The sequence below is a fragment of the Callorhinchus milii genome, unplaced genomic scaffold (genome assembly GCF_018977255.1).
Source record: "Callorhinchus milii isolate IMCB2004 unplaced genomic scaffold, IMCB_Cmil_1.0 Scaffold15, whole genome shotgun sequence".
Classification (NCBI taxonomy): Eukaryota; Metazoa; Chordata; class Chondrichthyes; order Chimaeriformes; family Callorhinchidae; genus Callorhinchus; species Callorhinchus milii.
This window is the reverse complement of record NW_024704756.1, coordinates 16,711,121-16,722,550: the sequence shown is the minus strand read 5'-3', so window position 1 is coordinate 16,722,550 and position 11,430 is coordinate 16,711,121. Positions and strand designations below refer to the sequence as shown.

The following is an 11,430-nucleotide window of genomic DNA, read 5'->3' as shown; positions in this document are numbered from 1 at the left end:
GGTACAGACCCAATGTCCTCACAATTATGTTCTCAAGAGGCCTGTTTATATTTTTACCCAACACCCACAGAAAAACACCAAACCTACTTTCACATCCACTCTTTATTCACTTATAAAAGTATTAGAATTCATTGTCCATTACTAACTCAATGAGTTGCTGGCCCAGGGATGTTCTACCCTCCGCGCTCCCCTCCCACCCCCGCCATGTCTTTCCTGGGGAGTTAAGTGTGCACAGTCTCGCTCACTTCGGTTTAAGATGACGACAGTGGGTTGGTGCTTTTTGACCATCCATACTGTAGTATGAACACAGGGGGAATGGAAAGAATAAGCACTGTGGGGAACCACGTACAAGACACCTCCACCACAAAATAGATAATCTCATGATACAAGTTACCAGCAATGCTTCTGCTCCAACCCCAAGTCTATCTCCGCAACTCCTCACAGCTCATCAGGTTTGTGAAACAGTGGAGTTTCCTGTTGAATGTTTTCCTCATCAGATGAGCTGTTGTGCCCCTGCTCCTGGTCACTGTCCTCCCCTTCCTCTCGCTTCTTTACCTCCTTCATTTTCTTCCCTTTCTTTTTGATCCCTTCCTTCTTCTTTTTCCCATCATTCGTCTTCTTTTTCTTCTTTTTCTTTTTCTCGTCAATCGCTTCCAAGTCGCCTTTCTGGGCTGTCCACACTTCTTTCAAACATTCTGAAACACATTCAACATTCCCATTTGTAAGTGGTTAAACTGCGCTACAGTTCCAATACGATGCCATAAATTGCACTGAAACACACAATTCCTGGACAGACCTTCAAGACATTTTCATACCTCCTTTTCACTTTTGAAACGTCTCTAAACTCTTCACAAGTAATTACAGTAAAGCATAGTGACTTATTGTAAGCAACCATGGCAACCATTTGGGCTGCAAAGTGCACCAACGCCCACCAACAAGGTGAATGCTCGATTCATCTGGAGGATTGTTGGCCAGGACACTGGGAGAAGCTCCCTTCTCTTTTGCGATAGCCTCATGAGATGCTTTAACGTCCACCAGAGAACAGACAGATCAATTATGTACACTGGTGGAGCAGGCTGGATGGGCTGAACGGCCTCCTCCCATTCCTATATTTGGCCCAGCAGATCCCAGACAGTAAACCTTTGGGATAGTTAAACTGATTTTTCCTCCACTTTACATATTAAATGAACACAAGCCCCATTAGCTCTGGGTTCCATACCCTTCTCGTGAGACTTCAGCACATGCTGTTCACACAGGAAGTGGGTGAGATCATCTTCCTGATGGTTTTTGTACCAATCTTCAATGACATCTTCAAACTCCTCCAGCATCACATCACACTGAGGAGCAAAAGATAGGACACAATAGGGTGAGATAGCCTCCACTCCCTTCCCTCTCAAAGGAGATTGACCAGTCATCTGCCACCTGATCCTAAAAAGTTAGAAGAACCAAATATCTATCCCTTACTGACTCGCATCAGCCCGACTCTGTTCCAACTCTCCTGAACTCAAAACTGTGGCAGGCTTGAGGGGCTGAATGGCCTACTCCTATTCCTATGTTCCTAAAGGAGACTAGGACCCAAGCCCAAGAAGAACAACAGTGAATAGGCAGATTTAACTGCTTGACAGAGAGAGAGAGAGAGTGAGAGAGGTGAATGTGTGGAATTGACAAGCCAGGGAGGCAGATCCTGCCAGCAAACTTTGAAAGGGAAATAGCAAGTTATTTGATGAAGGAATCAATTGAAGGGTGTGACAGATAGAGGGGTAACACCACTTATTTACTTGAGATGGACCGCGATGATCTTTTTTGCCCTTGTATGTTCCTGAAACAATACTAATAATGGAAGAAAACACCCTACATTGGGGCCTCCTGTGCTGTAACATTCTCTGATCCTACGTTCAGTCTAGGGCCGGGACTGTGACAACCGATCTTCAAGTACCTGTTTCTTCATGTCCGACACCTCAGCAGACGTCTCATTCCACAGCTCGTAGGGGATATCCATCACCACTTTAACACCTTTATGAACGAGGCCATGGAGGGTCTGAAAGGTCTCGCTCATCCCCTGGTTTGCAAACAGAAACGATACGATGTCAGTGACTACGCCAGAACATTGTCTATGCCCATCACAGATTCCTGTAGTGTAGTGGTTAGTGCACTTGCCTCACGAGGGAGAGGACCCAAGTTTGATTCCCAGACAGGGCGAAACATTGGCCAAGTTTCCTTATTCCGCAAGCCTGTTTACCTAGCAGTAAGTAGGAACCTGGTTGTTAGTCGATTGGCGGATCATTTTTCCAGGAGTAATAATCCCTTCAAAAAAATAATAATAATTTGGTCACTCAATCCATGACTGTTTGTGGGACACTGCTGTGCTCAACTGGCTTCCCGTTTCGCCCACAAAATATACAGTCACTACACTTTACAGTATATTCTGTGAAAGTTTTCGAGATGTCTCGAAGACGTGATAAAGTGCTATATCAAATACAGATTATTACACATTATTATTGTTGTTCGCTGGAGGGGGTGAGGGGTGGAGGAGGGAGATACTTTCACAGGAAGTTACAGGAATGAATTGACCCCATTTTCAAATACCACATCCTCCCTCCTTACCTCACATGCCCTTCATCATCAAGGAATTGCCCCTTACTGTAAAAGCAGCTCAACCAACACCCCTCACCTCACCTTAGCAAAGCGATTGCTCCCACTCCTCTCCTTGTGAAGGTTGTACTGCAGCAGGCGGTTGCAAATGTTTTCGGTCACTTCAATCAGCCGAATATCTCTTTGAAGAGAGAGAAAAAGGAATGAACTTTTGCACAGCAGAGACCATTCCTGCTTCGCTTCTCAGGGTGGCTTAGTCACTTCATTTATGTCGGGGGGGGGGTTAATAAAAGGAGTAACCACATGGGGCTGAACAACACAGAAAGGTCCACAGTCAACAAATACAGTCAGGATATGTGGCCAGCTCACTGTCTCATCAATGGGACTTGGCGGTACAGTATAAACACATTCTCATCTCTACAAAGCCAAAGCCCTGGTGGCTCGGGCAATGCTAGTTATAAGCTAACACCACTCCCATGGAAGGGAATGCAATATCAAACCATACTCACAAATGGATCCAGAGCATAACTGGCAATTGCAAGAGGAATAACTGGAAAAAAAAACTTAAATAATGTAACGCTGTAATAAAATGAAACCGCAGACATGCAATGATATGCTTACGAGTGCCTGTATTTTATTTTCGACCCTTTTCCTTCCAGAAAGCCATATTTGGTGTCAATCACCTCATTGGTTTTCCCCGTCTCCTCGAAGGCCGATTTCAGTTCCACGGAGAGGAATTTGCACACTGGGGGAACAAACACAGAGGCGGACACTGATGGGGGAACGAATCAAGAGGTGAACATTGCTGTGGGACATGGACCCGGAGCAGAAATAACACAGTCTGAGGTTTTTGCGGGTTTGTGAGCTCCTTGAAACTCTGGAACAGTCTATCCCCTGCGTCCAGCCTCCGCTTATAGCGAGACAGCAGGAAACAGAGCAGGTTATTTACAGTGTTTAACAAGCTCTTGCCTCTGCTGCCTGGCCTGGGCAGTTTGAACGCTCGCCCTCCCACCAATTCGCAGTCACTCCCTCACCCTCTCTCCGGGTGTGATCAGCATCTCAGGATCGCTTCACGTTTTGGCCCAAACACAGAAAGATATTGGGCAGAATGTTCATCCCATTATATTCCTGATCTAACCTCAATGCAAGAAACCCCTTTAATTCTCAAAACACAGCACCATAATCCCAACATAATCCCGTGCAATCAAATAGAAACAAATGCCCCAATATTTACTCAACTCCTCCCCCCCCCCACCCCCCCGCCCCAGTAAATTTAAAAGTAAAATGAAGTTCCTTTTGCCAAAACTCATCTCATCGTAAATTCCTACTGAGGAAGGACACAAGTCACGAGGCACTCGTGTGCAGTCGTGTGAGACATGAGTGAGCTGTGACGAACCGGTAAAACTTTGCACTCCCACAGGAATAATACTCCTAAATGCAAAATACTGAAGACGCTGGAAATCTGAAACAAGAACAGAAGTCGCTGGGAAACACTCGGCAGATCAGGCAGCACCTACGGAGAGAGGAAAGTGAGTCAACGTTTCGGGTTCTGACGAAGGGTCGTGGACCCGAAACGTTGACTCACTTTCCTCTCTCCATAGACGCTGCCTGACCCGCCGAGTGGTCCCAACCCCTTTGGAATACTTCTTCTGTTCAGTCACTCAGTGGGTAATACTTTATAACCATTGGATTCCGCCATTTATTGAGAGAAAAATCAGAAGGATTCAGGAATTGGTTTGAACACCGACAACCACAGTCGCTGGGAGCCGGCGGTCTGGTCTGCCCGGCAGTATCCCGACCTCAGGCCCACGGCGTCCCAAAGCTCACAAAACAAGTAGAAAGAACCCAATAGTGTTGGTACAGGTAACAAACTCAGAACCCCCCCCCTACCCCACCCCACCCCACCTCCCCCTCTCCCTCCCCCCACTGTGATTATTTTAAAAGCAATCCGAAGAATCCTTTAATAGCTAAGGGCCAGTTCTCTCCACACTGTGTGCTGCCGCGTTTCGCCCACAAAACATTGAGCCAATTTACAGCGTATCCTGGGAAGCGCTTTGAGACGTCTCGGAGACACGATAAAAGGCGCTGTATCAAATGCGAGGATTATTATTATCATCATCATCATCACCATCATCATGAACAGCAACATGACCGAACTGGTCTGCCTGAAAGGACAAACAACATTGTGATCATCGTCTCCAGACCGTGGCAGAGCCCCCCCCCCCCCCACCCCCCACTCCCTCTGTAGGTGAGGTCAGCCTCCCCAGGTGGCTGATGATGTCCAGTCGGGCGCTTTTTTCTTTTTTTAAAAAAAAACAACGAAATACACAGACACACAGCCCCCCCCCCACCACCAAAAAAAAACCACACACCCACCTTCGCACTTATCAGGCAGTTTCACCCACTCGGAGTCATCGGCGGCCCAGACCGCGCTGGACAGCAGGAGGAGGGCTGTGAGCAGCTCTGGAGAGGTCAGCATGGCTGGGGGTCAGGCTGTGGGGTTGTTGTGGGGGGGGGGGGGTCAGGCTGTAGGGTGGGGGGGGTCAGGCTGTGGGGGGTCAGGCTGTGGGGGGTCAAGCTGTAGGGTGGGGGGGGTCAGCCTGTGGGGGGGGGGTCAGGCTGTGGGGTGGGGGGGTCAGGCTGTAGGGGGGCTCGGGGGGGGGGGCTCAGGCTGTGGGGGGCTCGGGGGGGGGGCTCAGGCTGTGGGGGGGCTCGGGGGGGGTCAGGCTGTAGGGGGGGCTCGGGGGGGGGGGCTCAGGCTGTGGGGGGGCTCGGGGGGGGGGCTCAGGCTGTGGGGGGGCTCGTGGGGGGTCAGGCTATAGGGGGGGCTCGGGGGGGTCTCAGGCTGTGGGGGGGCTCGGGGGGGGGCTCAGGCTGTGGGGTGGGGGGGTCAGGCTGTAGGGGGGCTCAGGCTGTGGGGGGCTCGGGGGGGGGGGGCTCAGGCTGTGGGTGGGGGGGCTCAGGCTGTGGGGGGCTCGGGGGGGGGCTCAGGCTGTGGGGGGGCTCGGGGTGGGGGGGCTCAGGCTGTGGGGGGCTCGGGGGGGGGGGGCTCGGGCCCTATCACAGCTGTTGGGCCTCAGACTCCGGTCGTCTGTCGATCAAAGTGGTAACATTATTGTATCCGTTTCCTGCCGCTTCTCCGCCAATCACAGACACCGGCACAGGCCCCGCCCCCTCCGCTCTGTTACCATCTTCGCGTTTAAAGGGACAGAGCGAGAAAGAGGGGAGTGTGACTGACAGGAGGGGAGAGAGGGTCAGGGGAGAGGGTGAGGGGGGAGAGGGCGAGGGGAGAGGGCGAGGGGAGAGGGTGAGGGGAGAGGGTGAGGGGGGAGAGGGGTGGAGAGGGTCAGGGGGGAGAGTCGGGGGGGGAGAGGGGAGGGGGGAGAGGGTCGGGGGTGAGGGGCAGGGGGAGAAGGTGGGGCAAGGGGAGAGAGGGTCAGGGGGGGTGAGGGGCAAGGGGAGAAGGTGGGGCAGGGGGAGAGAGAGAGGAGAGGGCGGGAGCAGGGGAGAAGGTGGGGCAGGGGGAGAGAGGGTGAGGGGGGTGAGGGGCAAGGGGAGAAGGTGGGCAGGGGGAGAGAGGAGAGGGGCGGGGGAGAAAGTGGGGCAGGGGGAGAGGGGGAGGGGGAGGGGGGAGAGAGAGAGAGAGAGAGGTTGAACTCAAACCTCACCTCACAAGGTGAGTTCGGATGAAGAAGCCCTTTGGCCCATTTGATCTCATCCATCAGGAACAGCGAAACCTTCCATCACAGCATCAGGCGGTTTTTTAAAAGAGCCCAATGTCTTGGCCTTCCGGGGATACCGAAAACCTCCCGCTCGGTCCTGAAATTGCCTCCTTTGAAACTCTAAATCTCTCGTTCTCTCGTTCTGCCGTCTTGGTCCATCCTGAAGCCCGTTGGGGGTTTAGATTTTCAATCCCATTTAAAATTTTACGCACGTCTCGATATGGTCCCCTCTGAAACATCTCTCCATGGTGAGAAGTTGTGACTTGTCTAATTGTTAACCATGAAACAAAAGAAAACCTTACAATTTGAAGAGTGAACTTATTTCTGGGACCTCGTTGGTACAGATTGTGTCGTGTTTACCTCCCCCACATCTCAGTTTCTAACAATTTTACTTTACAAAGTACTTTGAGATGCTTATGCTCCGTGAGTGGCTCTAATATAAAGCAAGTTCTTGTGCAATCTGCTCAGTCAATAGATATGGGGCATAGCAAACCTCCTGCTTGGTAGAGATTAAATAACAACAATTACACAGCGCTTGTGACATCAGGAGGACATCCCAAGGCGCTGGACAGTCAAGGATTTGGACCCATGCTGGGGTTGGGATCAAGAGGGTGGGTAGAGAGGATAATATATTATAATAATAATAATTCCTTGCATTAGATGTAGTGCTTTTCACATCTAGAAGTCTCAAAGCGCTTCAAGCATATGCTGTAAAGTGAATTGACCGTATGTTACAGGATAGGGGTATGAGGTGACCAAAGGTGCGGTCGAAGAGGATGGTCTTGAAGGAGGCAAGGGGGGTGGGGGGCCGAGGTGGAGGGACTGTGGGATGGTGTTCCAAAGGGTGGGGGCAGAGGCAGAAACTAATAAGATCTTTGGAAATAAACTTTTCTGTCACAAACAGGATCACAATTCAGGGTTCGCTGTCTGTTTGTGGCACATATAATAATTTAAATATAATTCCATTTATTTTTACCTTTCACTTAGAAAGTTGTAGCTGATTCTTGCAGGGTCTGAACTAAACGTGGTCTCAGTGGATCCCGAACATGGGGAACCAAGCAGATTAAATCTCAGGTGTCCAGTCATCTGTAGCTGCTGCTAAACTCTGAAGACAGCTGATGTCCTGCTTGCACTGGTCACTTTAATCTCCTTTGCTAACTTCTCTGCGGTTTTCTTTCTCAGATCCCTGAAAGTGCATCACAGCAAAGCAAAAGTTCTGCACTTTGGTGTGGGAGAATCATTGGTGAGGAAATGACGATTGCCTCTGGGTTGTAGAACAGAGGAAATACACATGTATATATATATGTGTGTGTAGATAGAGAGAGAGAGAGCGCACGCAGGGAAGGAAACACTTGCTCTTGAGCCGTTATTGTCATCAGACCACATTGAGAGCGAGAGCTAGGTGAATGGAATGGAAATAAAATCGACTGAGGATTAGACTCGCAAGATGTCTAGCAGTTACTTTCTGGGATCTGGGGAGCTGTTTCCCTTCATCTGTCTGCTTCTTCTCCACTCAGCTGAGCCCAATGTATCATCTGAACGTGAGTCTTTCTCAACTAAAAGTTAAGACTAAAAGTATTTTTTCGCCCAGTACCTGACAGGAAACGAATTTGAAGTGCGCCACACCATCGGATCAGAAAATAAATACATTTAGACTTTTTTTTAACGCTTGGTTTGGGCTACTTGGAAAAAACAGTTAAATCTAAATTCAAGAGAATAAGAAAATAATTTACACAGTGCCTTTCATGTATCTAGAATTCTTCCTAACCCGTCAGACTTGTTTATTTTTCTTGGCGGGGGGCGGGAGTGGAATTGAATGGTTAAGACAAGAGATTGGGAGGTGGAATAGAGATATAAAACATAAGAACATAAGAATTTTCTAAATTTTCTAGACGATGAAGGCCAGGGTCCATCCAATTCACCTTCCACTATCCCAGCTGTCGCCTGCACTTGTCATGTCCCAAACTAGAAGCTGTATCTCCCAGATATTATTTCCTAACTAATTTGATTGTCTAATCATGATTGACATTGTGAGTCCCAGCGTAAGGTCTCCATTCGACCTCACATTCCAATAATCTCAACTGCTCTTATCTTCTGTTCTCCACCGCTCAACCCTCCCCACCCAGTCCACCGCCCCCCCACCCCACCACCACCCACAAAAACAATGACTGATTAGAAACTCAGAAAAGAGATCATTTAGAATTATTTTCTTGAGTTAAGATCTTATCTTTTTCCGTGTAGCCCAAACCAAGGACATTGCAAAACGGATAAAAAAAAACGCTGAATCGATTCGAATAATTAACCTAATCCTTCCTGAATACCTCATCCTGCCATCTCCTCAAGGCAGCAGTAGGCTATTTGTCAAATCAATCCAGCATTTTGGCATCAACCACCCTTCCATGTCCCCCACATGGCCCGCTCCATCGTCTCAAGATCCTCCTCTTCAACCGTACATTCGGTCACCCTCCTACCCACACTCTTCCTGCCCTCCACCCTTCCTGACCCCAACCCCCAACTCAAGTCCAAATCTCTGACTGTCCAGCGTCTTGGGACGTCTCCCGACTTGAAAGGCGCCGTGTAAATGTCATTTGTTATTGTTGTTGTTCCAGTATCAAAGATGATGATGATGTCGATAATAATAATAATAATAATAATAATGTGCAGATAATCTGGAAATTTTTAAATTCAATCTTAATTTTGGAAACTGATTCTTTTTAAGAATCAGAAAACCATCTTCCAAATTAAAATCTTATATTTTAAAACAAAAAGATCTTGCGTGCTACTTTAAGGCAATTTATTCTATGAAGCACTTTGATACGTCTAGAAGACGTGAACAGCGCTATATCAAATGCAAGGATTATTATTGTTATTATTATAAGGCAAAATGTCTCACAAGCTGAGGTCAGGTAGGAATTCAGGCCGTTTCTTTGAGATGAAACTGATTAACAGATCTATATTCATTTTCTGACATCATTCACCAACCCCCAGTAAACCTCAAACACCTGATTGAAATCTCTGATCGCAAAACCCACAGTGGAATTTTTTGTGACACATTTAGCAATTTCAGAGGATATTTTTATTCATCTGTATCCGAGTTCTTTTTATTCCATTTTTCCACATTGAACATTTAACTGCAACGTAATTGTGGAAAAATTTCCAGGGCTCTGGGGAAAGTGCGGGGAAGTGGGTCTGGACGTCCTCCTGACGTGAAAGGCGCTTTATAAATGGAATCTTGTTGTTGTTGTTGTTGTTGTCTGGCCGGTAGCTCTTTCAAAGAGCTGACACAGGCACGATAGGCCGAATGGTCTCCTTCTGTGCCCTAAGATCCTATGTTTGGCCACGGCAGTTTAATGGCGGTTTAATTTGGAAACTGTGTTTCTCTGCAGTCCTTATCAAGTATTGTGGAAAATTCTTCAATTCAGTTATATTTTTGTGCAGCCTATATCTTCCCTGTGACTTAGAAGCTTGTGGGTTCTGGTCCTAACGTTGGCACTTTCAGTTCAGTGTAGGCAGACATGCCAATGTCGTGGTGGGAGAGTGCTGCGTGCCATCAGAGATGCCATCAAAGATGCCATCCTTTGGATGAGACCTTAAACCAAGTCCCAATCTGTCTGTTCAGGTGGATATTAAAGATCCCAGGACACTATTCAAAAAGAGAGTTCCTCCTGGAGTCCTGGCCAGATCAGAATCAGTCATTGGTGTTTGAGGGGCTTTGCTCTGCATGAATTGACTGCCGCATTTGCCTACAAATTCACAGTCATTACACTTCACAGTTTCTCTCACAAGATCAGTTTCTTTGAAATGAAACAATTCGAGTCATCAGATTTCCAGTTCTTTTCTAAGAAAAGATTTTAGCTTCGGGCAAAGGATTTTAGTTTCAGTGCATCAGCATAAAGTTGGATTGAGGCAATAATTTGTCTGTCTGTCTTATATTAATAATAATAATCCTTGCATTTGATACAGTGCCTTAATTGTACACAAATATACAGTCAATTCACTTTAGTGGAGTCCTGTAGCTCAGTGGTTAGAGCACTCGCTTTGCAAGCGAGACACCCGGGTTCAATTCCAGGCAGAGGGCGAAACCTTGGGCAAGTTTCCTTACTCCACACAGAGCCTAATAATAATCCCTCCAAAACAGAACAATAATAAATTGGTCATTTTCAATCCACGACTGTTTGTGGGACATTGCTGTGCGCAATTGGCTGCCGCTGTTCGCCCACAAATATACAGTCAATTCACTTTACAGTATATTCTGTGAAGAGCTTTGAGACGTTGAGAAGATGTTGAAAAGTGCTATATCAAATGCAAGGATTACTGTTATTATTATTATCACGTCTTCAAGACGTCTCAAAGCACCCACAGAATGTACTGTAAAATGTAGTGACTTTGTATTTTGCGGCCTAACTGACATGGCTAATCTAGTAATTTCCAATATTCTTTGGAAAAAGAAATCCTATTAGGAATTCCTTTATGAAATACCGCAAATATGGAAGAAGAATGGGATCTTCTTGGTTTGAACCTCTCTTGTACTCTCTTGCCCTGGCGGGAAGGCGGGCGTGCTGGCAGGTGGCAGTGTGTAAGCTCTCTGTGTTGTCTCTGCAGCTGTGAAGTGCATTTGCTACAACAGCGATTTCATGGAGTGCACCTGGAGTCACAGTGATGGGGAACCGAACTACACCATGCACTACTGGTGAGTGTGGCTCAAATGCAACCCAGCAAAGAGGGGTTTAATGGCCTCTTGTCTCTCTCTCTCTTATTCCCGTCCTCCTCTTCAAGCTGACAACTGTGGTTGGTTCTAAGCATGATGTCTCATGCGCGTCCAAGTGGCCGTTCTTCATGTGGAAGCCTGGATGGAGAGTGAGTGTCAGTGAGGTTGTTTGCCCTCATACTGAAACACGATCCTATCCTCGCGTGAGGGTGGGTGAGGGAGGAAACAATGAGATGAGCCAAATAGACCCCTGTAACTCAGTAGTTAAAGCACTCACCTCGCAAGCGAGAGGACCTGTGTTTGATTCCCGGATGGGACAAAACCTGAGGCAAGTTTCCTTACTCCACTCACCTCTATTTACTTAGCAGTAAGTAGGAACCCGGTAGTTGGCGGATCGCTTTCCAGGGG

The 11,430-nt window shown here is 47.8% G+C and overlaps 2 protein-coding genes and 1 long non-coding RNA gene across 5 annotated transcripts in view; 1 reads left to right on the top strand and 2 right to left on the bottom strand.

The window, feature by feature from the left end:
• Positions 1-11,430, bottom strand: part of LOC103179597 — a 36,105-nt gene that overhangs the window by 17,578 nt on the left and 7,097 nt on the right. The gene's annotated exons all lie outside the window — the stretch shown is intronic.
• Positions 88-5,098, bottom strand: cnpy3 (canopy FGF signaling regulator 3). The gene is made up of 6 exons (XM_042340591.1): positions 4,969-5,098; positions 3,214-3,337; positions 2,677-2,773; positions 1,937-2,059; positions 1,220-1,337; positions 88-695 (listed from the first exon to the last, which is right to left on the bottom strand). Exons 1-6 carry the CDS (start codon positions 5,069-5,071, stop codon positions 439-441), a joined length of 822 nt encoding a protein of 273 aa, XP_042196525.1. The 5' UTR covers positions 5,072-5,098; the 3' UTR covers positions 88-438.
• Positions 5,044-11,000, top strand: LOC121850198. Of its 3 annotated transcripts, none has more exons than XR_006085495.1 (3): positions 5,044-5,063; positions 7,497-7,855; positions 10,917-11,000. It is a non-coding gene; the product is annotated as an uncharacterized LOC121850198 (long non-coding RNA). The 3 variants fall into 3 exon arrangements; XR_006085493.1 differs by lacking the exon at positions 5,044-5,063 and adding an exon at positions 6,205-6,268; XR_006085494.1 differs by lacking the exon at positions 5,044-5,063 and adding an exon at positions 6,513-6,562.

Excerpts from the sequence above, each read along its gene's own strand:
- cnpy3 (XM_042340591.1), bottom strand. The coding sequence starts at position 5,071 with ATGCTGACCTCTCCAGAGCTGCTCACAGCCCTCCTCCTGCTGTCCAGC. Across the intron at positions 2,774-3,213 it reads AAAATAAAATACAGGCACTC|AGATATTCGGCTGATTGAAG; the intron begins GTAAGCATATCA and ends CTCTCTTCAAAG. Across the intron at positions 2,060-2,676 it reads GGAGCAATCGCTTTGCTAAG|GGGATGAGCGAGACCTTTCA; the intron begins GTGAGGTGAGGG and ends TTTGCAAACCAG.